The sequence below is a fragment of the Mauremys mutica genome, chromosome 2 (assembly GCF_020497125.1).
Source record: "Mauremys mutica isolate MM-2020 ecotype Southern chromosome 2, ASM2049712v1, whole genome shotgun sequence".
Taxonomy (NCBI): Eukaryota; Metazoa; Chordata; order Testudines; family Geoemydidae; genus Mauremys; species Mauremys mutica.
The window spans coordinates 14,684,791-14,708,679 of record NC_059073.1 but is presented as its reverse complement, the minus strand read 5'-3'; the positions used below and the strand labels follow the sequence as shown (position 1 = coordinate 14,708,679).

At 46.5% G+C, this 23,889-nt stretch overlaps 1 protein-coding gene across 4 annotated transcripts in view; it reads right to left on the bottom strand.

The window, feature by feature from the left end:
* Positions 1-23,889, bottom strand: part of COL22A1 (collagen type XXII alpha 1 chain) — a 333,573-nt gene that overhangs the window by 169,868 nt on the left and 139,816 nt on the right. For all 4 annotated transcript variants that reach the window (XM_045004657.1, XM_045004658.1, XM_045004656.1 and 1 more), the window contains 7 exons: positions 21,217-21,340; positions 18,266-18,541; positions 17,141-17,221; positions 16,362-16,475; positions 15,717-15,761; positions 9,655-9,708; positions 7,684-7,722 (listed from right to left, as the gene is read on the bottom strand). In XM_045004657.1, coding sequence (XP_044860592.1) covers positions 7,684-7,722; positions 9,655-9,708; positions 15,717-15,761; positions 16,362-16,475; positions 17,141-17,221; positions 18,266-18,541; positions 21,217-21,340 — 733 coding nt within the window. The remainder of the gene's footprint in view (positions 1-7,683; positions 7,723-9,654; positions 9,709-15,716; positions 15,762-16,361; positions 16,476-17,140; positions 17,222-18,265; positions 18,542-21,216; positions 21,341-23,889) is intronic.

The following is a 23,889-nucleotide window of genomic DNA, read 5'->3' as shown; positions in this document are numbered from 1 at the left end:
GTTGTTTGTTACAATCTGCAGCTGTTATTCTGGGTCACAGAAACCACTGATTTTATCTAAAACCCTTTAATTATTGTTTAAGGGGAAAGAAGCCAACCCAACCGCAGCTCCTCAGTTATTCAGCTAGCCATGCAGAAAGCACTCTAAGTCAAGGAAAGAGGGTTTAAAAAAATACTAGAATCACAGAATGAAACTGCCCTGACCAGACAAAGGAATGGAGAGTACATGCGGAAACCACGAACACTTAACCATTATGTACCAGCTTTTATCTGCGGCCCAGAAGAAAATTACAACTATTAAATAATCAAAAGCCACATGATAGCCCTGGGAGGTAGGTAAGCTGTTATTATACAGGTGGTAAATGAAGGACCTAGAGGGTATGTCTACACAGGTATAAAAATCCTGCAGCTGGCCTGGGTCAGCTGACTTGGGCTCACAGGGCTTGGGCTCCAGGGCTGAAAATTGCTTGTAGACATTCAGGCTCGGCTGATGCCCGAGCTCTGGGACCCTGCAAGGGTGGAGGGTCCCAGAGCTCTGGTTCCAGCCTGAGCCCAAACATCCACACAGCAATTTTTAGCCCCGCAGCCCAAGTCAGTTGATCCGGGACAGCTGTGGTCATGCTGCAGATATTTTATCTCCATGTGGACATACCCAGTGAGGTTAAATGCTGGGTGACCTTACAGTCATAGCGTTTAAGGCCCGAAGGGACCACCAGATCATCTAGTCTGACCTCCTGCATGTCACAGGCCACTAACACCGCCCAGCACCTGCAAACTAAATCCAACAACCGTAGACAAGTCAAGTCAGTAACAGAGCTAGGAATTGAACCCGGCAGTCTTGATTTCTAGTTGCCCTATTCTAACCAGTTTATTTATGAACTAAAAAGCAGCACATCCCTATCTCACCCCGCCCTGGTCATGAAAACCACCAGCTGCAACATCCTCGGAACTTTGCTGATTTCTGCTGTGAATCAGGTTCTAAGGAGTTCAGCTTCCCCCAGCCATTCACTGCCAGTGAAGAATGCTGATCGGTGGCATTTTCAAACACTGACGAACAAGTGTCTCCAAATATTCATGCATTTCCCCCCACTCTTTGGTGCCCAAATGTAATGAGGAGGTTACGAGGAAGCCACCCATCCACTGACTCATTCGACCAAGGCCATCTATGTATTAAAAGGGATTTTTATTAATTATTGTTACTGTTATTTGTGTTATGGTAGCAGTTAGAGAGCCCAAGTGAGATTGGGGCTCCATTGGACAAGGCATCTTACAAACACATAGTGAGACACAGTCACTACCTCAAAGACACACAAAATGGGGAGAAAGGAACTATTAATACTCCCACCAAGGTACGGAGGTGCCTAAACCCCAGACTTAAGTCCCATCTTTAGGTACCACTGCATTCACAAAAGCTCTGCTCAGCTGCCGGCTAACCTTGTAGGTGCCTACGCGCATTGGAGGGTAAGTTTTTACAGTAAGCGTTAGAGTTCCCTAGATACCTCTGCTTCTGACTCTGGGTATGCGAACCTGGGTATATGGACACCTATCTCCCACTGTGATCAAGAAACTGGGGAAAGATAGGTGTGTTAACACCTATGTTGCTTGTGGGGGCCTGATATGATAGGCAGCATCTAAGCATGCCTACCCTGATTGGGTCCCATTCAAAATCTGGCCAGAGAAGGAGGTGGTTCTGATCACAGTATAACTTTTAGCCCAGTGACTAGTGCACTCAACTAGGATGTGGGAGACCCAGGTTCAATTCCCACTCTGCCTGATGGGGAGAAAGGATTTGAACAGTGGTCTTGCACCTCAGAGCAGTGCCGTAACCGATGAACTATGGGGAATTCTGACCTAGGGCTCCCAGTCTTGCCTGTTGAAGCTGTTCCACTGTGGCTAAATAATTAAAATCATTGAGACAGAGAGAGCGCCTTTGCAGCCTGGTGGTATGGGCACCCATGTGGTAGACCGAGGGCCCAGGTCCCCCTGCTCCAATAATCCTTTCATTATTTATACACAGTGGAACAGCTTCAATACCATTACACCGTTATACTCTGGAATGAAACACACTTCCAGTGCCTTTGCCTGGGTGAATGCTTCTGCTCAGTTTTCTCCTCCTACATCATTCTCTCCTTTGGACAATGAGGGAAGGAACTATGGCCCAGCCATTTCCTTACCTAGCCAGGGCCGGCTCCAGCTTTTCTGCCACCCCAAATGGCCAAAAGAAAAAGAAAAAAAAAAAGACGAGCGGCGGCACTTCGGCGGCAGCTCACCCGCGCCGCTTCTTCTGTGGCAGTTTGGCAGTGGGTCCTTCTTCTCTTCCTCTTCGGCAGCAATTCAGCGGCAGCTCAAAGAGGAAGAGAGGGAATGAGGGACCCGCCACCGAATTTCCGCCAAAGACCCGGATGGGCAGCCCCGATTCTGGACAGAGTGCCGCCCCTTTGAATTGGCCACCCCAAGCACCTGCTTGCTAAGCTGGTGCCTGGAGCCGGCCCTGTACCTAGCTCAGGGTGTTTTACTTTATCTGGACACTGGATTGTGCCCTATGAGGGGGTTAACCACGTAATGGTCCCTGTGGGAGTTAGCGGATGCGCAGGCCTGGTGCAGACCCACCGTGTGCTTGCTTCTCTGTGCTATCATGCAGGAGACCTGGGGGCAGGTTCCCTGCTCTCCCCATGGACGGCAATGCTGTTGAAGTTCATTGAGAGCTGCATGCTGCTGCAAGGGGCTGAGCACCCTCAGGGCCCATTGCCCTTAGTTTGAATGAAGGGTGGCTCAGCACCTCTCAGGAAATGCTCGGCACTTTGCAAGGCAGGGCGCTTCACTCCTCAAAGACTTTTGAAGTAAAACAATCCAAGGAGCAGTCAGTCTGCCTTGTGATGTGGATGGCTGTCCCCTCGGAATGCAGACATGGCTGCAGGCCTCACACGGTACAGTACTGTCTCAGATCTGACTTCCCTAGACTTTGATCTGGAGCCTCTGTAACCCTGTCTTGCTTAAATCACCCTAGATAATGCTCTACAGTCATTGCCCCAGCTTCCAATTCACCTGTGTTGATTCTCCCTGGGCTGGTGGGGGCTTGATGATCTGTGTGGCAGGCTTTGCTGCCAGCTCAGATAGCACTGAGTGGGGCAGATTATGTCCAGTGCGGATGGGAGCTTTTCAGACAACCGATGGGACAAATCACAGACAGCGCAAAGTACTGCTCATGGTTATTATGCCTTAGGATATTAAGCCAGGTACAATCTGCATTCCCACAACAGACAAGATTTTGTTTAGGTGGTGACCACAAAATTGGCATGGGCAAACAGGTGATTGCATTTGCATACAGTGTATGTGTAAAGCATGTAATTATGTATGCAACCAAGTACATACACATGGACAAGAGCAACATCCACCTTAATATATGGAGATATACCTATCTCATAGAGCTGGAAGGGACCCAGAAGGGTCATTGAGTCCAGCTCCCTGCCTTCACTAGCAGGACCAAGTACTGATTTTGCCCCAGATCCCTAAGCAGCCCCCTCAAGGACTGAACTCACAACCCTGGATTTAGCAGGCCAATGCTCAAACCACTGAGCTATCTCCCCCCACCTTGCTAGTGACCAGAGATTGTACCCCCAGGACTTTATGAACGTCTATAGCTTGAACTAAAGGACTAACTCCCATAGCTGGCAGCTGAAGCAGACTCATTTGTGCAGCTCAGACACAGAGTGGGAAGTGTGACACATACTGAACAGTGGATTATAGAAGCACACCTGTTTGCACATGCAATTAACTGCTTGCATGTACAAGTTCAAATTTTGTGATTATGGTGCAATATTTGGGGGACAAGGCCTGGGCACTGTGTCTGTCACTCTCCTGGTTTGTACGTACCTACTTCAGCACCCGACAGTACAAGACACAAGTCATCCCTGCAATCCCAGTTTATTTATGAACTAAATACCTAGGCACAACAGGGCAAGTTAAGGATGCCGTTTCCGCTTTCATTATGAATTCTCTCATTTTCTAAATCAAATAAACTCTTATTCCTAAATTTTCCAATGCAGATTGGAGGATTTCAGCCAGGGTTGTTATTTGTTGGTTTGCCATCAATAATGTGTTCGGCGCTGTACTATATCGAAATATAAAGATGCTCCATGCCCTGATCGATGTCAGTGGAGTTACACTGGCATAAAGCTGATATAGCAGAATGGAGAAGCAGATCAGTGCCTCACCTTTCATTCCAGAAGATCAGGAACTGACTTCTGATGAATGCTTAAGCCCATTCTGAATCACCCAGCACACACAATAATGAGAATTTATGAAGGCAATACAATCTCACCATCTACTTTGTCTCAAAACACGGTAACTTCTCTTCCATTGGCACTGGAGACATGAGCCCTGTCCTTAAAGAGATCACAGTGCAAAACAGAACAAAGGAGGCCCTGCTTTTGGCTTTTGAAGTCAATCTCTTTTCTCCATTTACTTGCCCCTAGCAGATTTAACAGCCCACAATCCCAGAAACGTAGGTAAGAACATAAGAATGGCCCTACTGGGTCAGACCAAAGGTCCATCTAGCTCAGTATCCTGTCTTCCGACAGTGGCCAATGCCAGGGGCCCCAGAGGGAATGAACAGAACAGGTAATCATCAAGTGATCCATCCCCTGTTGCTCACTTCCAGCTTCTTGCAAACAGACGCTAAGGACAACATTCCTACCCATCCTGGCTAATAGCCATTGATGGACCTATCCTCCATTAATTTATCTAGTTCTGTTTTGAACCCTGATATGGTCTTGGCCTTCACAACATCCTCTGGCAAGGAGTTCCACAGGTGGACTGTGCGTTGTGTGAAGAAATACTTCCTTTTATTTGTTTTAAACCTGCTGCCTATTAATTTCATTTGGTGACCCCTAGTCCTTGTGTTCTGAGAAGTAGTAAACAACACTTCCTTAGCTACTTTCTCTACACCAGTCATGATTTTATAGACCTCAATCATATCTCTCCTTAGCTGTCTCTTTTGCAAGCTGAAAAGTCCCAGTTTTATTAATCACTCCTCATACAGAAGCCATTCCATACCCCTAATCATTTTTGTTGCCCTTTTCTGAACTTTTTTCAGTTCCAATCTTTCTTTGAGATGGGGTGACCACATCTGCACACAGTATTCAAGATGTGGGTGTACCATGGGTTTATATAGCGGCAACATGATATTTTCTGTCCTACAATCTATCCCTTTCTTAATTATTCCAGCATTCTGTTCGTTTTTTTGACTGCTGCTGCACATTGAGTGGATGTTTTCAGAGAACTATCCACAATGACTCCAAAATCTCTTTCTTGAGTGGTAACAGGTAAATATAAAGCTGCCATGGTTGAGGTGAAGGGAAAGAGAGAGGTGTTTTACTCCACCATTTTGCGGGCAAAGGGAAAACATACCAGGAGGTGTGTGAGTCCTCTGATGCCAAGTGTACCGGGTCAGTGAACCTTTTCAGTGAAACATACACACGCTCTCTTCCTCTTCTGCTGGGAGTACAAAGTACATCTAGCACAGTTAGGCATCTGACACTTCCGCTGCCAAATGTACCAGTTACTTCAATCACACCAGGACCCCTTCTTCTGACATACGCACACCCTGTTCCACTACAGCTAGATGTATCAGCCACACTCAACAGAGCCACACCTCCTGTGCCGCTGATCTCAGCAGGTGTCAGCTCTTCTGCTACTTAATCAGTGGACATGCTCAGTAATAGCACATTCTCCTCCTGCTGTCAAACATGCCAGCCATGCTCAGCAGAGACCCACCCTCCACCAAGAACTGCGCCAAAACATGCCTAGACCGCACCCACGTTCTCTATGGGCAAATATACAAGACACAGCTCCTTTGTTACTGAATGCCTCTGCTGGCAAAAGTATCAAATAAACAGAGGTAACTAGTCATAAATTCATGGATCTTTATGATGTTGGTGGGCAGCCATCAAGGATGCCCCTTGGCTACCTAATCAGAGAAGTTCAGCCCAGATGTTGTATCCGGTTTTCAGTCAAAACCTGCATGCTCACCATATTCCTCAGCAGGGTGACAAAGGCAGGAGGTGGCACCTCCTACCATTCAGACCCTTCTTGATCAGATCAGACCTTATTTCTACTACAGCACCAACATATTAAATATAATGCTTTCCATAGAGGCTGAGTGACCCTTGCCACATGAAAAACACTGGCTGATTTCTAAAGGCTGCATTGTGAACCTAAAATGTCAATTGTAGGCCAAATTCTGCCTGTCATTGGAAAAGGTCGCACACATATGAATGCAGAAATTTGCCCTTTATTCTTCCCATTTCTATGGGCTGCCTTATTAACATTTCTTCTAATAAGCAACCTTCATTTGCAATGTAAGAAGGTCAAATGGTACGTTTCGGATGTATATGATCAATAGATTATAATCAGAGAAAGTAGAGATAGGAAGGTTCAAATGGTCATAGATTCCATCTCTACCTGCCAGTGCAGGATTCTTCCCTACAGGGCATTTACTAATGTATTGTCCAATATAGTTTTAAATAGTTGCCCACTGTTTCCTTTGAGAGTTCAGCAGACGATTACATCTCATGGTCAGGACACTTGATGTCTTCCTTCTTCATTTCATCCCATTATCCCCTGGTACCACCCTAATTAATTATTTCCATTCCTCCACTAATGATTTGTAGAGTTTCTCCATTTCACCTCAGAATTATCACTTAGCCAGGCTAGGCACATTTGTCTCTTTTAATCTTTCCACATCCGGCGATCCCTTCAGCCCTCAATCTTTTTTTCTTGCTCTTCTCTACGTTCTCCAGGTTGTCAGTCTCATTCCAGTGCCCAGAACCGAGTGTGATATTCTCGATGTGATTGTAACACAGGGATAGAGTGGGACTATTATCTCTCTCCTCCATAAGGTCATGTTTTGCCTATGCAGCCTAAATTTGCATTGACTGTTTTTGCTGCCTAATAGCCTAGAAACCCAGGTCTAGTTTGCCAAGCACTATCCCCACCATGCTTCATTTGCCATTGCTGATTTCCACTGAATATATTTTCCCAGATTGACAAAATAACATTTTTCCAAGTGAATCTCATTTTGTTACTTTGCATCCATATTTTTTACTTCTCTAGACCCTATTTCTGCGTCCTTATTAATATTTGTAATAACAGGAACATGCTGTTTTCTCCCTCTTTCAGATCATTAATGAAAATATTCAATAAGATGGGACCGTGCTTGAGTCCCTTCAGTGCTCGGATACCTCTGTAAAAATCAATACACTGCCACTTATCCGTACCGTTTGTTCATGTTTCTTCAGCCAGTTTTTGATCCACTAGACAGAGCCTGATTCTCCATCGTATTGCTCCTTGTGTAGTCCTTCCCACTTGTCCAAGCGACTGTTATCATTCTGATATGATTGCATTTTACACACACTTTGCACAGCTGGAATTGAGACTATCCCAGGGGCAAAGCAGTGACAAATCTTAACATTTCTGATGAAGCGTGTGCGAGAAAGTATATTGCTTCCTTTACTAAAATCCAACCAGCACAGATCTTCTGAATTCTCTTTGTTCATAATGGTCTCCCTCCTGCAGGTCTTACTCTGGAAGTTCCCATGGGTTCCAAAATTAGAATTTGAGTTAAACAAAGTAGTGGAGTGAGCTATGATCTAACTGTGTTGTATAATTAACAATATCACCATACCTGTTCTCCCTTCTCTCCTCTGCCATATGGTCCTCTGCCCTAGAAAGGAGGGGGGAAGGTAAATTTAATATAGAATACTACATTGCAACTTTTATTCAAGGATCTCAAAGCACTCTATAAATATTATTTGTCAAAACACCCATGCAGATTTTATTCGTGATTATTTATACAGGGGCATATGTGCATGGCTCTTTACATGAAGAAAAGCAGAAGACAGAGATCCTGCTCTGGGACTGTTTATAATCCAAGGTCATGGTCCTGCAACTGTCCTACAGAGGTGCAAAGGTCTGTCCCTGTCGGTCCAACTGCAGGATCAGGAGTGAGGTTCAGAGAAAACGTAAGGTGAGATGGAGATAAACCCTGGTGGGAGAGGAACATGGGATGTGCAACAACAAAAATCATGTGGTTGCTTAGGAAATTGCCTACGTTTCTTCAGGGTTACACTTTATTTAATTAAAGATGCACTTATTATATAGATCAATATTATTACACCTATATAACAGGGCAGCACAAAGAGATCAAGCGATTTCCCCAGTTCAGACAATAAATAGCAGCTTAAAAGAACCTAGCCTCTCTGAACCCCAGCATCCCCATTCTCACCAGACCACACTTACCCCTGATTCGACATACGATGTTAGTTAATATTTATGACATTGAGCTTCCAAAAACAGACACACCCTCAGCTTTCATTAGTCCCAATCGCTGTTAAAAACCCAGCCTTTTTTTCTCTATTAAATAATGAACCAGAGGGTGGCATTTTTTATCAGGAGCACCTGATTGAAATGAGATCCCAATGTCACCTTAATGTCACCTGTAAACAGCAAAGATCGACTCTTTCCTTTGTGTGTTAATGCACCACAGTGCCCCTCCTGGATGTACTACGCAGTCAATGTATCCAATTCGCACATTTGAACTAAAAGGCCAACGACAGGCCAACTAGCCCTCGGGTTGAGTGACAAAGTGTTGAAACACACAGAAAATGGCATCAGCTGACTGACACTAGAAGGGTGAATATCATCCCTGCTTGGAGGACGAGCACAAGCTGCAAGGAGAATACTGACCCTTGAAGAGCAGAGTGGGCCAGAAAACCCCATTCCAGGGAGCTGGAAGGATCAAGGGCCCAGGAAATGGCTTGTTAGTGGAGGAGAGGAAACAGTCCTGGGTAACTAGGACACTGTTCTTTTAAAGGCCTGGGATCTGAAGTTCTGTAGTGTAGGGTGGGGCAGGGCTCCCTTCTCTTCCAGCCAATCGGGAGGCGCTCCCTGGAGAAGGACAGTATATAGACGGGGTCTTCTCCCTTAGAACAGGGGCAACACTGGCGAGAGAAGGATGCCAGAGCCAGAAGGCTAAACTCCAGGGTAAGACACCTATGCTATGGCAGGGGAAGAGCTCTTTGTAGACAGCAGAAGAGCCAGAGATATGTGGGAACCTTTGGATTGCAGTGATGGACTTTATAGTGGGACTGTTTGCGGTCATTAAAACAGCCCCAAGTGGAGGGTGGTAGGACATGTCTGTAAAGGTATGTCTACACTGCCATTAAACACCCACAGCTGGCCTGTGTCAGCTGAACTCACGCTCCAGGGCTGTAAAACTGCAGTGTAGCTCTTCAGGCTCAGGCTGGAGCCAGAGCTCTGGGACGTTCCTCCTTGTCAGGTTCCAGAGCTCGGGCTCCAATCCAAATATCTACACAGCAATTTCACTGTCCTGCAGCCTGAGCCCTGCAAGCCTGAGTCGGCTAACCCAAGCCAGCCATGGGTGTCTAACTGCAGTGTAGACATAACCTAAAGGGCCAAGAAGACAAAGAATAGAGGGAGTCTGCTGAAAATAGAGCTCTGGCCATGAGGGACCACTCAATAAGCAGAAGTCCTTTCACAGTTGCATAAGCCCCATGCAATCAGTAGGAGAACAACCCTTTTACCATCTCTCACATTCCACTACAAAATCAGTCAGCCTCCGACAGCTCTGACTTACCGAGTCTCCTTTTTCTCCTTTTAAACCAGGAAGTCCTTGGCTGCCACTTTCTCCCTGGAGGAGAGGAAAGGGATGTGAGCACCACAAGACTGTAAAGCACATCGCTCTTCTGAAAGGCACCCGGCCACTGCTGATTGTGCCACCCAATTGATTCAACTCAAGAGTTGCCGCATGTTAACGTTTGTATATTCAATATTTCAAATATGTCTTTGATATTTAAGTGTATCAAAGATTTGCCTCCCAATACTGAAGCCCACATTCCCCAAAGCCCCAGCTTAACAGCTAGCAACAGAGCAGGTGCTGCTGCAATCAGAAAGTCCACTCATGCATCACTTTGTTTCCAGGACATGGGAAGCTCGGGTGTTGCTGTATGATTTATACGCAGTCACGGATTTAAAAATACGCATAGAATCCTCGAAGCGGCAATGTCAAGGCAAAGAGACGTCTCCTTTGGGCACCCTCAGAAGGCCTTACTTTTACAATTCCTTTTCTACAGTGAGGATTCCCCGCCTTTGAAACGTGGGCTGCATTAGATCCCGAGCATGAGCACCCATGGGGAAAAATTGGTGGGTGCTCTGCACTCACAGGCAGCACCCCACCCCAGCTCACCTCCACCTCCACTCTGCCTCCTTCCCTGAGTGTGCCACTTCTCCCCCTAGCTTCTCGCCGTGAAACAACTAATAAATAAAAAATAATTGGAGATATACCAATCTCCTAGAACTAGAAGGGACCTTGAAAGGTCATTGAGTCCAGCCCCCTGCCTTCACTAGCAGGACCAAGTACTGATTTTTGCCCCAGATTCCTAAGTGGCCCCCTCAAGGATTGAACTCAGAACCCTGGGTTTAGCAGGCCAATGCTCAAACCACTGAGCTATCCCTCCTCTCTTTTGCAGCGGATGTGCTGGGAGGGAGGGGGAAGGAGGGAGAACGCGGTGCACTCGGGGAAGAGGCGGGGCTGGGGTGGGGATTTGGGGAAGGAGTCCAATAGGGGCAGGGACTTTGGGGAAAGGGGTTGGAATGGGTGCGGAGCAGGGGTGGAGTCAAGGAGGTGGGGAGCACGAGCACCCACCAGCGTCGGGAAAAGTTGTCACCTATGATCCCGAGAGCTCCATCTCTTAGTTGTTAAAATGGTCCCAAAAAGGGAAAAAATAATGAAAAATTTCAAAACTGTCAGTCATCTCTGTTCTGCAGGTTTCAAAACGGAACCGTTTTTCATTTATTCCAAATTTGTCATGAACATTTTTGTTTCAGAATTTTTTTGTTGTTTTTTCCCATGTTGTGGGGTTTTCTTCCCTGGCCCCCCTTTTTCTATTTTGAAAAGGCAGCCAGAACGGGAAAGGGGGAAATGAGAAAGAGGGGGAAAAGAAAAGCGAGACACTGAAAAATGTGGGGTTTTTTTCCATTTTCCAATTTCATCCATAAAAACTAGAATTATTTTTTTTTAAATTGTGAAAAATTCAGATTTTTGTTTTGTTTTTGTTCAAAAAGTTCCTACCGGCCCTGGAGCTGAATTCTGTGTAATTTAGGGGTAAGAACAAAGATGGGTTTGAATGATCTTTCCACACCCCAATCCCACTCACGGACATGGGCCAGTTCAGCCCCTAGCACAACTCAGAGCAACCTCAAGGCTCCTCTTGCTGGAAGCTCTTACATCAGTCAGGGGTTGCTCCAGGTTATAGGGTGACCAGACGTCCCGTTTTTAAGCCCAAGAGCTCCAGCACGGGGCGCTGGCCAAGAGGAGCCAAGCCCTGCATGTGCCAAAGCCCCGCACAGCACTGGCACAGTGGGGAAGCCTTTCTGCTCCTCAGCTAAGCTCTGGAGTGGGGGTGGGAAGCGATTTCCAGCCTGTTCATGCCCCAAACCTGCAGGCTCCCAGCAGCCCGTGCAGCAGGGGCTTAGCACCCTCTTCACCCCACCCCAACCCCTTAGCTGCCTTTCCACACTGTGCAGGCAGGAGGGGACAAGCTGCTTCCAGCGTGGTGTGGCGGGGAGGGAGGGAGGGAAGAGATGAGCTCTGCAAAGACACAGGCCAGGTCATCCCTTCCTCCTTCCTCCTCTTCTGCAACTGAAAGCAGCTCCCTTCCCTTCCCTTCCCTCCTGCACAGAGCTGAAAGGCTGCTGCTGGCCACATTCTGGTGTGAAGCCTGGCAGAAATCTGGGGAGTGGGGAGATGTGACCCCACATGTCCCTCCACGTTGCCTTGGGAAGTCGCGGTGCCAGATACCAGGAGAGGTGTCTCCATTCTGGGGGCCCAGCAAGGTATGGAGGGCAGAGAACAGCGGGCAGGGAGGGTCAGGTCGGTTGGTCGGTCACCCTCCCCGTGTGAGAGAGGTGTACGGAGTGTGTGTGTGTGTCACCTCTCCCCGAGTGTGTGTGGAGGAGGGGTGTGTGAAAACAATCCAACTATGCAGTATTTCTTTTTAACGGGGCTCAGTCAACTTGATGTGAATTTGAATGTTTGTACTGCATAGTTCTGATTGGTTGCCATGGAACTCGCTTGAATACAAGTAATTTTACCAGTTGTCCCGTATTCAGCATAGGGAAATATGGTCCCCCTAACTGGGAAGGAACAGCATAGAGCCAGCTACAGTAGCTCGTGCAGCAGCCCAAGATTTCCTCATTCCAGATAAAATGGGATTTAATCATGATTTCTGATATGGTGCTGAATTCGATTTGCCCTTGTGGACTTGTAACTAAGAAGTGTTCATCTCCATCTCTTGTCAGGACACATACTTTCTCTGATGGAGACAACCCAGAGAGATGTGCTGAAGTCTAATTCTTTAATTAGACTAGTAAGAAGGTGCAAATTTGTAACAGGGAGGGTAATTAACCCTTGGAACAACTTACATGGGTTGTGGTGGATTCTCCATCACTGGCAACTTTTAAATCAAGATGGGATCTTTGTTTTTCTAAAAGATCTGCTCTAGTTCAAATAAGAATTAATTCAGGGAAGTTTATGGCCTGTGTTATACAGGAGGTCAGGCTAGATGATCACAGTGTTCCTTGCTGACCTTAGAAGCCTATGAAAATAGGTGTGAAAAGCATGATGCATCCAAGAATATTTAAAATAAAGATGGTGTTAACAGTTGTATTCTGCAACACATTAACAACCAAACTCAGTCTCCCCTGTACACACACTGATTCTTCCAAGTCTATTTCTGTGTCTTTCTCTATTTTTTTTGTTGCTACATCTCCTTCCAAAACAAAGCATGCTGTCTCACAGTATATTACCCTCTCTTTGACAACATAGTGGGCTGAGGCAGAGACAATCACATCTAAAGGAGCTTTTCCTTTCTCTAATCTCTGTGAGTTCCCATGGTTTGCCCTGGGTTATGGGACTTAAACTGAAGAAAAATAGAAGGTTATCAACTTCCTCCTCTGTTTCTGATTTTTGCTCAGTTGCATGGAACATTCACAGGAGTCAGACAATGTCACAATAAGAGCGTCCTCCAAGCTTTCCTGCCCTGACTTTTCCTCTCAGAGGAAATCAACCTACTCTTGCGGAATCACTCTCAGCATCAATGGCTAAGGGCCCTGGTATCCATATGCACAACTGCTAATGACTTCCATGAGGTTGGAGTGTGTCTATCTGAGGGAAAAAACTGGCTCCCACAATCATTTAGGGCTAGATTGTACCCTTACTGACTGCCCTGAGTCAAGGATGGTGTGTAGTGACACTGCCCCTGGAGCAGAGCAAAGAATGAATTGTGACTTGGTCACAATCCCTTCCCTTCTTCCCCCTTGCTCTGGGGAGGGAGTAGGTTACTTCATCTTTTTTCAGGTATACATGCTTCCCTGTATGTGCTTGCACAACTGCTCTTGCTGTTGAGGGCAGGGTAGAGAGGGCACAGCTTTAATTCCCCAAGGGTCAGGGCCGACTCCAGGCACCAGCGCAGCAAACAGGTGCCTGGGGTGGCCAACGGAAAGGGGCAGCACGTCCGGCTCTTCGGCGGCAATTTGGCCACGGGTCCCTCAGTCCCCCTCGGAGGGAAGGACCTGCCGCCAAATGGCCGCCAAAGAATGAAGCGGCGGCAGTAGAGTGCCTCTGACCACGGCAAAAAAGCTGGAGCCGGCCCTGCCAAGGGTGTGGTGTTCTGTCCCATTTAGTGGCACCAAGACCACTTAGAGAGAGAGTTAAATGAGTCTGCTCTACAGCCTTACCTAAGAGCCAGTTGGCTTTTAGCTCATGCAGTAGAGGCTCATGCTTTAAGCTCCAGAGGCCCCAGGTTCAATCCTGCCCATCAATGACCGGGGTCTGTCAGTGTTACATATATACAGGCTGGTGGAGAGGGGATACTCTCCTCTGGGCTGCGTAAGGACTGACAATCTAGCCTAGATATTAACTGGACCACAAATGCCTTAAAGGGCTTCACATCCATTTACTAATTAATCTTCACAGCATCCCTGTGAGGCAGGCACAAAAAATTATCTCTATTTAGTGGATAGGTAAGATGAGGGTAAGGGAGGTTAAATAACCTCCCCTCTCCCACACAGGGATTCATCAGCAGAGCTTGGATTAAAATTCAAGAGTCCCCAACCCCTGGGTCAGTGCACAGCTTATTAGATCACTGTTACACAAACCTTATAGGTCCTTGGATGCACCTGGGTTATGGAACATCAAAGCCAGGTGATTACTAGCCATAGATCAGTGAATAAGGCTTGCGATTCAATCCTCCATCTACAGAACTGTGTTCACACCATTTTACTGAGAGTGAAGTGGGCTAGTCACTAGTGTTTCTGGAGTCTGTTACCGGGCTGTGCCGGTGGGTGAGACAACACACATTTTCTTTCTTCGTTTTATCATTGCCATCCTTTTGTGTTCTTCTCGCAGTCATTTCTCATGGTTCTGTCATTCTGAAGAATAGCCCATCATCACTTAAACTGTCACAGATTAAAATAGGAACGGGACTATTTATAGTCCCATGGAAACAACGGGCCAAATTCTCAGCCATTTTAAACAGCTGCAGCTTAAAGTCAACAGGGCTGTCTCCATTTGCCCCAGCAGAAAATATACACCCAAAGCATTTCTTTCCGCATCCCAGAAACATTTAACTATTGAGAGCACAGTGAGCCTCTCCAAAAAAAAAACCATGCTTTGGGATTTTTAACCTCACAAGTCATACAGCATAAGTGAGCTTCCTCTCACACTTCATGAGAGGTAGGCATCATCCAGCTAAGTAGGATTTAGAATCATCGGGGGGAAGAATGATTGGTTTACTCTGTGCATTCTAAGAAGAAATCTATCTAGAAATATAGCCCATATTTAACTTCACCCCATGACTCAAATGCTCTTGGTGGGATACTGGATTACAGGGCTCCATCCTCCTACCCCAGTCTCAGTAAAGTTCTGGTGGATGACTAACAGTAATGATGTGGCCTTTTAGCTTGGGGACAGTGCAGAATTACTGGAGAATCGCCATCAAAGTTGTGATGTAGGCCAATGTAGAAACAGCCAATGTAGAAACAAGAATGTAGCCAATGTAGAAACAAAAATGTGGCATGGTGTAGGAACTTTACACTTCTTAAGCACTAAGGAGGTAGGAAAACCGCCCCCAATATTTAGAGCGGCTGAAGTGGTTCCCACCCCCCCACACTTCCGGTCAGGAGACACACAGATTAAACGCCGACTAGGACTCTGGAGTATCTCTGGAGTACGCAGTGCATAAAGCACCAATCAGGAGAGGGGGCGAGACGTTGGCTTGAGTTTGTACATGCGTATAATAGAATGATTTATGTAACCAACTATAATAAATAGACGTGGACAGCCCCGTTGGGGGCGCTCCACGGGAACAGACTGACTGACTTGGCTTCGTCATTGCTACAGCATGGTAGTGCTTCTAGAATATACATAAAGCCACTTCAGTGAAACTTGGGGGTGAGCATAGTCAAGACACGCACACTAACTACTGGGTTCCCCATAGTCCACCTTGGACACATCCAACCCATCTCTTGTCTGCTATTAGTTTATTGGACTTTGTTCCTTAAACTTTTCCCATCATACAGAATAACCCAGCACTTCATATGGCATTTTTAAATAGACAAAATGGAAAACATACTACTGACCTTTTGACCTCTAGGACCTTCGGGGCCAGCTGGGCCCCTCTCACCCTAAAGAGAGAAGAAGAAGACTATTTGGAGACTGCTCTTCTCACTACATGCCAGCACACTAGGGGCCCACCAGAGACAATAGAAAGAGCCCCACAATGGAAGAGTCCATTTCAGTGGGCAATGGACGGGAAGCTACATGGCCTCAAGGTTGGAGCAACGACACACAAAAAGAAAAAAGTCAGCGATGAAAATATTGCAGCAGCGCTAACACCTTAAAGGCCCCATTCACTGCTGACTTAAACAGGCTCAAGTCCACTAAAGGCAAGGGGATTGTTTCTGCATGGCTCCCATTTACCCTACCAGCCTATTCCTGTTATGTCTTACAAAACCTGTACCTAAAAGGGGTGGTAAAAATTGCCGCTTCATTTTCTAGGTTGATCTCCAGAAGCCACAATCAGGATCAAGATCCAGTGAACTGGGTGCTGACAAACCCCCTAAGACACAGTCCTTTTCCCCAACAAGCTTACAATTGAGGAGTTTGTGATCCTGACTGGCACTGCAGGTCAAGCACTATGCAGGTCCTCTACTAGATCCTACTCCCAAAACCAAAGGGGCTGGCCAGGCTCCCAAAAGAGAACACAGAGTCACTCACACACTCACCTTTTCTCCAGCAGGACAGGAACAGTTGAGGGTGTTTGGGGGGCCCACTTGTTCGCTGCCGACAGTGGGTCTTATTTCAGCAGGTGGCGCTTCAGTAACGACCGTCACCTGGCACTAAAAGCAAACCACTCATGTCATTATCAGGTCTTCCCTTTTAGCAACCTCATTTGCCTTTGATCCACTTTATGGAAGTCAAATTAGTATTTACTGACACATGTTGCTAACTATGTCGAATTCCAGAGACTTGGGGATTAGAAGAATCAAGTGTTTGCTTGGATTTGGGGGTTTTAAAACTACTGGTGAAAGGTACCAGTCTGGACCCTGCAAACCTGTTTATCCTAACAATAGCTACAGCAGCGACTGAGGCACTGCACACTTCTTCCACACTGTGCTGGTGTTTTTTGCAATGCAGATCTCTGTCCATTGGCAAGGGGACAGAGAAGACTAACTAGCAATGTTGCTGTCTTCGCTCTTCCCATACAGCAGCAATAGAAAACCCACTGACTACTTTTACATGGAATTTTTATTCTTCAATCAGCTGCTGAACCCTTCAGATTTTTCTCTTTCCCCTGATAGTTTGATAGGGAAAGAGACATGGAAAGGTTTAATTCTTTATACATTTCTCTTCTTCAGTAAACTCATCACTGTCATGTTACCAATTCTATTGGTTTGATTCACTACCTTTATAACATCAGACTCACAGGGCTGCAACCCCTTCTTTGGATAATCGATCTAAACTAAGAGTGTCTGTGTATATATATAAAAACAAAACATCTTACTGGTCCAGAGGGAATATCACAGCAGGTTTCCAGCTCGGCATGTCGGGAATCACAGTAAATTACCATCCGCTGAAGATCAAACTAGAAAACAAAGACAGACAATAGGGCCGTGTTTCAGCGACTGTGAATTATTAATGCCAACTTGTGCCTAGTGTTTCAATACAAAGAGTGCAGACAATACAGACAAAGGCCAGATCACGATGGTTCTAGGGGTTCCATAGCTGACACGCATCCTTCTCTGTCAATACCCCAGCATTCTGTGAAGGGCACTGTGCCAATGGGATTCTGATTCTCTGTGTTCATTAAAGATCCTGTGGTGATTTTTACAAGAATAAGGATGTATATTAACCTCTGCGTCCTGGCCAAATTCCTATCTGGAAAGTTACATTCTGCCTACCTAAATTCCCCCTGCAATTTCAATTGGATAGGATGGTGTTCATTGTGTTCAACTCACATAGTCATTTCCCCCTGTGGGTAAAATGCTACTAAATCATTTTGCATGCACACAAAATTCACTTTGCCCAGGCTCCTTATAACTTTAATGGAGTTACTCCTGATTTACATGCATGTAAGAAGAGAATCAGGCCCAGATCAGTATCTTGATCTTTTCGCTAAGACCAAGCATGGTACAAATTTAATGCTGGATGTATTCTCTGTGCGGTGAGGACCATATACTGATGTTGCAGGAGAGGACTCAGTGATTTAATGAGTCTTTCCTGCCTCTAACTACTAAACCCCATGTAGGGCCAGGTTGGGACAGCAAAGAGACATTCAGATGTTGTTTGGTATTATGTACATTTGGTGATTATGTTTGCGGGTGATCGGTACTTATAATTGAGGACATGGGTTTAACAATGGCAAGCTCAGACTGGCCGGAAGGATGAAATGGAGCCCCCTTTTTGTATCCCTGTACTGCACACTTCAGTATTCTCAGGTTAGAAGATGGAAACCCTGGTATCTGATGAGATGTCAGCCATTCTCAGACAGTTCATCAAACACAAAGATTCAGAAAATGACAATGAATAAAGAGAGGGTCCAGTGAGAGTGTGACACCAGAATACCCCATCACCCTTGCACAGATGGACATCACTCCCCTGGGAATGAATCCGCAGACTCAGTACTTACGTCTATGGGAACGCTGTCATACAGGCGTTTGCCAATCACGGTCTTCCCTTGAATGTCAATATTTTCTCTGTCTTCAATAGGCAACGTCTGCACTAGTTTGCAGTCAATGTAGAGGGAGACGCTCTTGGACTGAATGCTGAGGGCGATCTTATGCCAGTTGCGGTCAAACAAATCGCTTACTCGGGCATTTCGAAAGACCACTCGTACTGCGTCCTTGGTCAGCCCAATGGAACTGTACTCCACAGCTTTGTTCTCTCCATCCAGGCGGATAGAGACCTGAGAATCAAGAGGAAAAACGCTGCCGATACAAACACAACTTCATTCTCCATACATTCATCCTTTCACATAAACTGTACCCCAAGTGCTTTACAGAGTCAAAGTTATTAATGGCAGGGGGGACGGGAAAGAGATATAAGCAGGGTGTGGGGGACATGCCTGAAGATGGAGTAGGAAATGAGATTGAGAAAAGACAAGGCATGTTAAAGAGGTTAAATGATGTCCTAAATTACCTTCCATTATGACTGAAATGACCAAGCCGTGACAAAGAAGGAAAGGGCACTGAGTGACTGGACTCAAATTCAATCAAGTTTTCAAATGAGAGAGAAAGAGCCCAGTTTAATCTGTAATAGGTAAACTCCTATCACCTCTAGTATTGTGGAATTCACACTCCACCCACTAACTCTCTTTCTTTCTCTTTCCAAGGCCATTGCTATGAGCATATTGTTTCTCATAATTCCTCCATCGGACTGCTCAAGTACTGTACATAGTAAGCCATGGATGTAGGAGCAAGCAGATAAAGGGTAACATTTTCTAAAGCACCAAAGTCCCATCTTCAAAAGTGATTAAGGCATTTAGGACCCTACATCATATTAACTTTCACTGAGACTTAAGGCTTCTAAGTGTCAAAGTCATTTTGAAAATGGGACTTAGGCACTTTTGAAATTTTTACCCATTGCTTTTTGCTTTCCCAACTTCAGGGGGTCAATTTTTCAGCTATGAACAACAGGAAATGACTGATTGTCTGAGTCTGGTATATAGGATTTGGAATGAAGGGAGTATGTTTTCACAGTAAGTTACATTTCCTTTTATCAAAGATCAGCTGGTAATTTATCAAGATAGTGCTATTAACCTTTCTTCACTGGCTGACTTAAGACTCTAGCTAGCCAGCTAGCTAGGCTCTTATACTACACCCATCCCTTGTGCTGCCCGAGTGTCTCGAATATCTCTCCACATCCTTTGGAAGTTCAAATCCAAAGGAATAATAATATGTAGCACTGCTAAATCAATCAGCACTGGCAGCCCACTCAGGAATCACAAGTAACTCTGTAACAACAAACTAAAATGTACACATTAGGCAAAACAACCCACTCCCCAAACAAAAAAGACAACATGGTGTGGTGTTAAAAAACCCTATATGGCAACAGATGATAGACTGCGCCTCATGATGAATTGGGGCTATGTACGTATAATTCCGTTTTTCTACTGTGAAGTTGCATTATGAACAACTGCAGTATCATGCGTGTCTACATGTATGTGGATCCACCAAAGTCTTGTAGCTGGTACACGCCAGACAGGGACAAAGGGAAAGACTTAGGTTAATGACAGTACTTTAACTATACAAAGGTTATGCTAAAAAGCAGTTCAAGCCTTGGAAAACCATTCTAGCTTATGCCTCTGAATGAAGGGGGTGGGTGGGGGGAGAGGTAGGAACAGTGGAAACTTACCAGGAATAGAACAAAAGAGAAAAGGTCACCAGGAGGGGTTTAAACAAAGAAACACACAGAAATAGGGGGAACCAGAGAGGAAGCATCAGGCAGGAGACAGCAAGGTCACAGAAGCTGGGTCAGGGACTCCATGGGGGATTGACCACCCATCATGTAACAGTATACATAAGGCAGGGCACGACAATGGGTGGCCCCAAAGGACTCTCAAGTGAAGGGTGAACGATCGAAAAGTGACCTATGTTGTGTTTATTGTTTTGTGTGATCCACACTCTTCTGTGCTCTGTATGACTAGGTGTAAAAGAACAAACGCATTCGACTCCGTGCAAAGTGTGTGTGAACTGCTTCCCAACTGCGGTGTGCCTCTGAAAGAGTTAAACTGTAACTGGAAGTGTCATGCCTCTGAGGTGGAGCTGTGGGGCAGGGCGTATTTAAGTAACTGGGTATCTTGGGAGTCTTGGGGGGCCTAGAGAAGGTAAGCTGAAGAGCCCCATTTCCGTGCCTCAAAGGCCAAGCAAGGAATCAATGCTGGAGCCTGCTGAGGCTTCAAATGCTTGAAATCCCTGGGGATCCGGAGCAGCAGAGACTTGGATTCCCCCTCACAGCCATCTTAATGAGTGGCCAGGAGGGGGTGCGCACTAGGTTCTGTGACTACACAGCTATAGCACTTTCTATCTGAAGTTCTGCAAGTGCTTTACAAACATTAATAAATTCGCCTTCACAAACCCCATGCGGGGTAGGGAAGCATTATCATGCCCATTTCACAGGGGAGGAAACTGAGGCAAAGGGATGTTAAGTAACCTGCCCAAAGTCACCCAGGAAGCCTGTGGCAGGGTCAGGAAGAGAAGCCACTTCTCCTGAGGCCCAGTCCTGTGCTTTAACCATGAGGCCATCCTCCCCTATTCTGGGGCAATCAGTAATTTTTCTATAAAGCGCCGACTGAATAAACTTATTGAAAGACTCAAAGTGCTTTTGAAAATTAGGAGAGTTTCTTTTCTCTGCTCATTTCCTCCTAACTCCAGCCACTGCCTGAGCAAACCTCCTTCCCAATGTAAACCATGGGCCGTGTCCAATTTTAAAGGCAAAAGTTCTTTGGCAGAATGAACTGAAAGAGTGTCAGTCGAAAGGAATGTTCATCAGTCCATTCGGAATGGGGAGTGAAGGGTTAAAGCGGCACAGCCAGCCGGTGCGAAACACGGCTGCTCCTGAAGGCTGGAAAGGGCCCCATACCTGCGGTATGCCGTACTTGTCGATAATCTGCCAAATATACCAGTCTTCTCTCCTGGAAGCCTTCCGGAATTTGAAGGTGGCTACAAAGGCATATTCATCAGGCAGGCCCTGTGGGAATACACCCCTGGGGAAGAGGAAGTGAGAGAGAAATGTAACCGACAACAACGAAGAGCAAAAGACTCCAACAGAAGCCCCTGCGTGTCCTGGCAAGATTTCCCAAAGCCATGATGTAGATGTCTAAAAAATCTGCTGTCTCTGGCAGCCAGGAAAAACACAAACATGTGTCTGCTCTCCTCCATCAGCACATGCCAGCTTTAGCCTAGAGGGGTTCTTCCCCATTCCTGCGGTGAGGAGATGATTCATTCCCATCCTAAATACCAAAACCTGGGATTTTGCAGCCTGTTCTACATCATGCTGAACAGGTTGGGTTTTCCCTGATAAGTACCCCTCCTCGGTGCCTAGCTACCCAGCGGATAAGTGCAGCATCCTGTCTGGATCCTCTCCTGCAGTGTGGGGCTTTTCACATCTGAAAAGCAGGCAGGCAGATCTGACACATCCTGTGAACGTACTCAACTGGAGCAGCATGAAAGGATCCTATCGGATCGGATTCCAGACGAAGCAGGCACTGCTTTTAGTGCCAGCCCTGAAGGAGATGTTACTGTTCCGTTGGCTTGTGGAATCAGATGTGCTTTCTCAAAACACACTTTGCAAAAAAGATTTAGCAGAAATTTACATCCCTACTATGCACTGAGTACAAGTGTAACTGGTTAACCGATAAGCATCAGCCTTATCGGTTTCGGACAAGTAATGATTAAACTCCGCTGCTACCCTGTGCCTGGGGTTCTGACTGCCAGCCCGCATCAAGAACTCCGCTGTGTGCCCAGGGTCCCGGCTGCTGCTCCCTGCCCAGGTCCTGCCCCATGCCCAGGAACTTTGCTGCAACCTGTGCCCAGCATCCCAGCTGCAGTGGAGTCCCAAGCACAGGGCCAGCAGCCAGGACCCCAGGCACGGGGCCGGCAGCCAGGACCACCGATGCAAGCCAACAGAGGAGCCTCGCATAAAATGTAGGGGTGCTGCAACAACCCTCCCCCCTCACAGCGCTAGTTCCCCACCTATGTGAACTCCTTAACAGTTAACCATTTAACCAATAGAATTTTAACAGGTTATACAGTTAGTATTTTAAAACCCTATTTACATCCCTAGTGCATAGCTTGCCTCGTAGGATCGGTGCCCATCTCTGAGACGACGAAGAATCAACCTGTTTGAGTCAATCTTGTTGCCAAGTGTTGCAGGCACCAGTGAGAACCCCAAAGCCTTAGCAGCAATAACTAAAGGGCGAAGCACTGAGGAAGCTACTTGTATTGGTAGCTGACATTGCCCAGAGGAGCAAGGGAAGAGTGGGAGCTGGGCATTCAAAACTAGAGGCCACCGCTGAAAATTCAGGCTGCAGGTGTTTTAAAACATCCAATTTTTTTTAATAAAAGCCGCCTCAAATAAGGATTGAGTTGAGTTTACAGCAACGATTCAAAGTCATTCACGCTTCATGCAAACCAATGCCCCCGTCGTTAGCTTTCACTTTGAATTTCCTGATTTGAAGCTAAGCCCTTCAAGATATCTGAGCAGATATTACTGTGGTTTAGATCATTGCTGTTGCTTCTGCTATAACACACACATAAATGGAACACCCCCAATGAACCCCAAATTCTTTCCCAAAAGCCAGATCGAAGAAGACTGCTGGTAGTCACTACGTAGCAACCACAACTCCTATCTCCTTGTGTACTGTGACTGATCTCCAACCACAGCAGGACCCTGGACCCCCGGCAGAGTTATTTCTGTCTGGCTCATCTCATCATTTTCTATGAACACGTTTCACCAGCTGCTCAGCTCCATTTCCACACAGCTAACTGGAGGCCTTTACAATATAACACCTGCTGTTTGTGTGGCCTGAATGAGCTCCCCAAGAGAGCTGCAAGCGCTCAGCACCTCTGAATAGCTGGACAGCATAGGAGCATCAGATTCTGGCTCCCTACTGGCACTTTACAATACCCTTCACCTAGGGAGACCTGGGACCTGGCCCCACACAGCCAACTCCTGTTTAGCTGCTCACCCAACTGCCCTTCCCCCCGACATGGATTCTCCTGGTGCCAGCAGCCTGTCTCTCACACAGCAAAACAGAGAGCCCAAGAGCTCCCTCCCCTTTGAGTTGTGGAGCCCACAATAATTCCATATCACAAAAGAGCAGGCCCCTGGGTTGCCACTGTCCTGCCAGAGCCCCAGGGAGAATAAATCTGGCATGGAAGTGGCAACAAAAAGCCACAGAAGCAGTGCAGAGAAGGTCTGGGGAGGGACAGCCAGGTCAGTCACATCAGTCCTGCCAATGGGCACGCAGCCGGGCCTCGTGTCACTTTGGCACGTAATTTGTGTGAACTGCCTGTCGCATGACTGTCTGCTTTGTACATGGGTTTTGTGTGATTCTCTGAAGAGGGAAACAGGGCCCTTTTAAATCGCTGACAGATTCAATTGGCCTTCCCTCCACCACCACCCTATTCCCTAACGAACCTTTCAGAATAATGAGCTAGAAACCACAAGGTCTCCATTCGTTTCAGGAGAGAAGTCAACCCAGTTGGTGTTTGGCCATGAACCCCCCCATCCTCGCTGGAGTGCTGGCTTTGG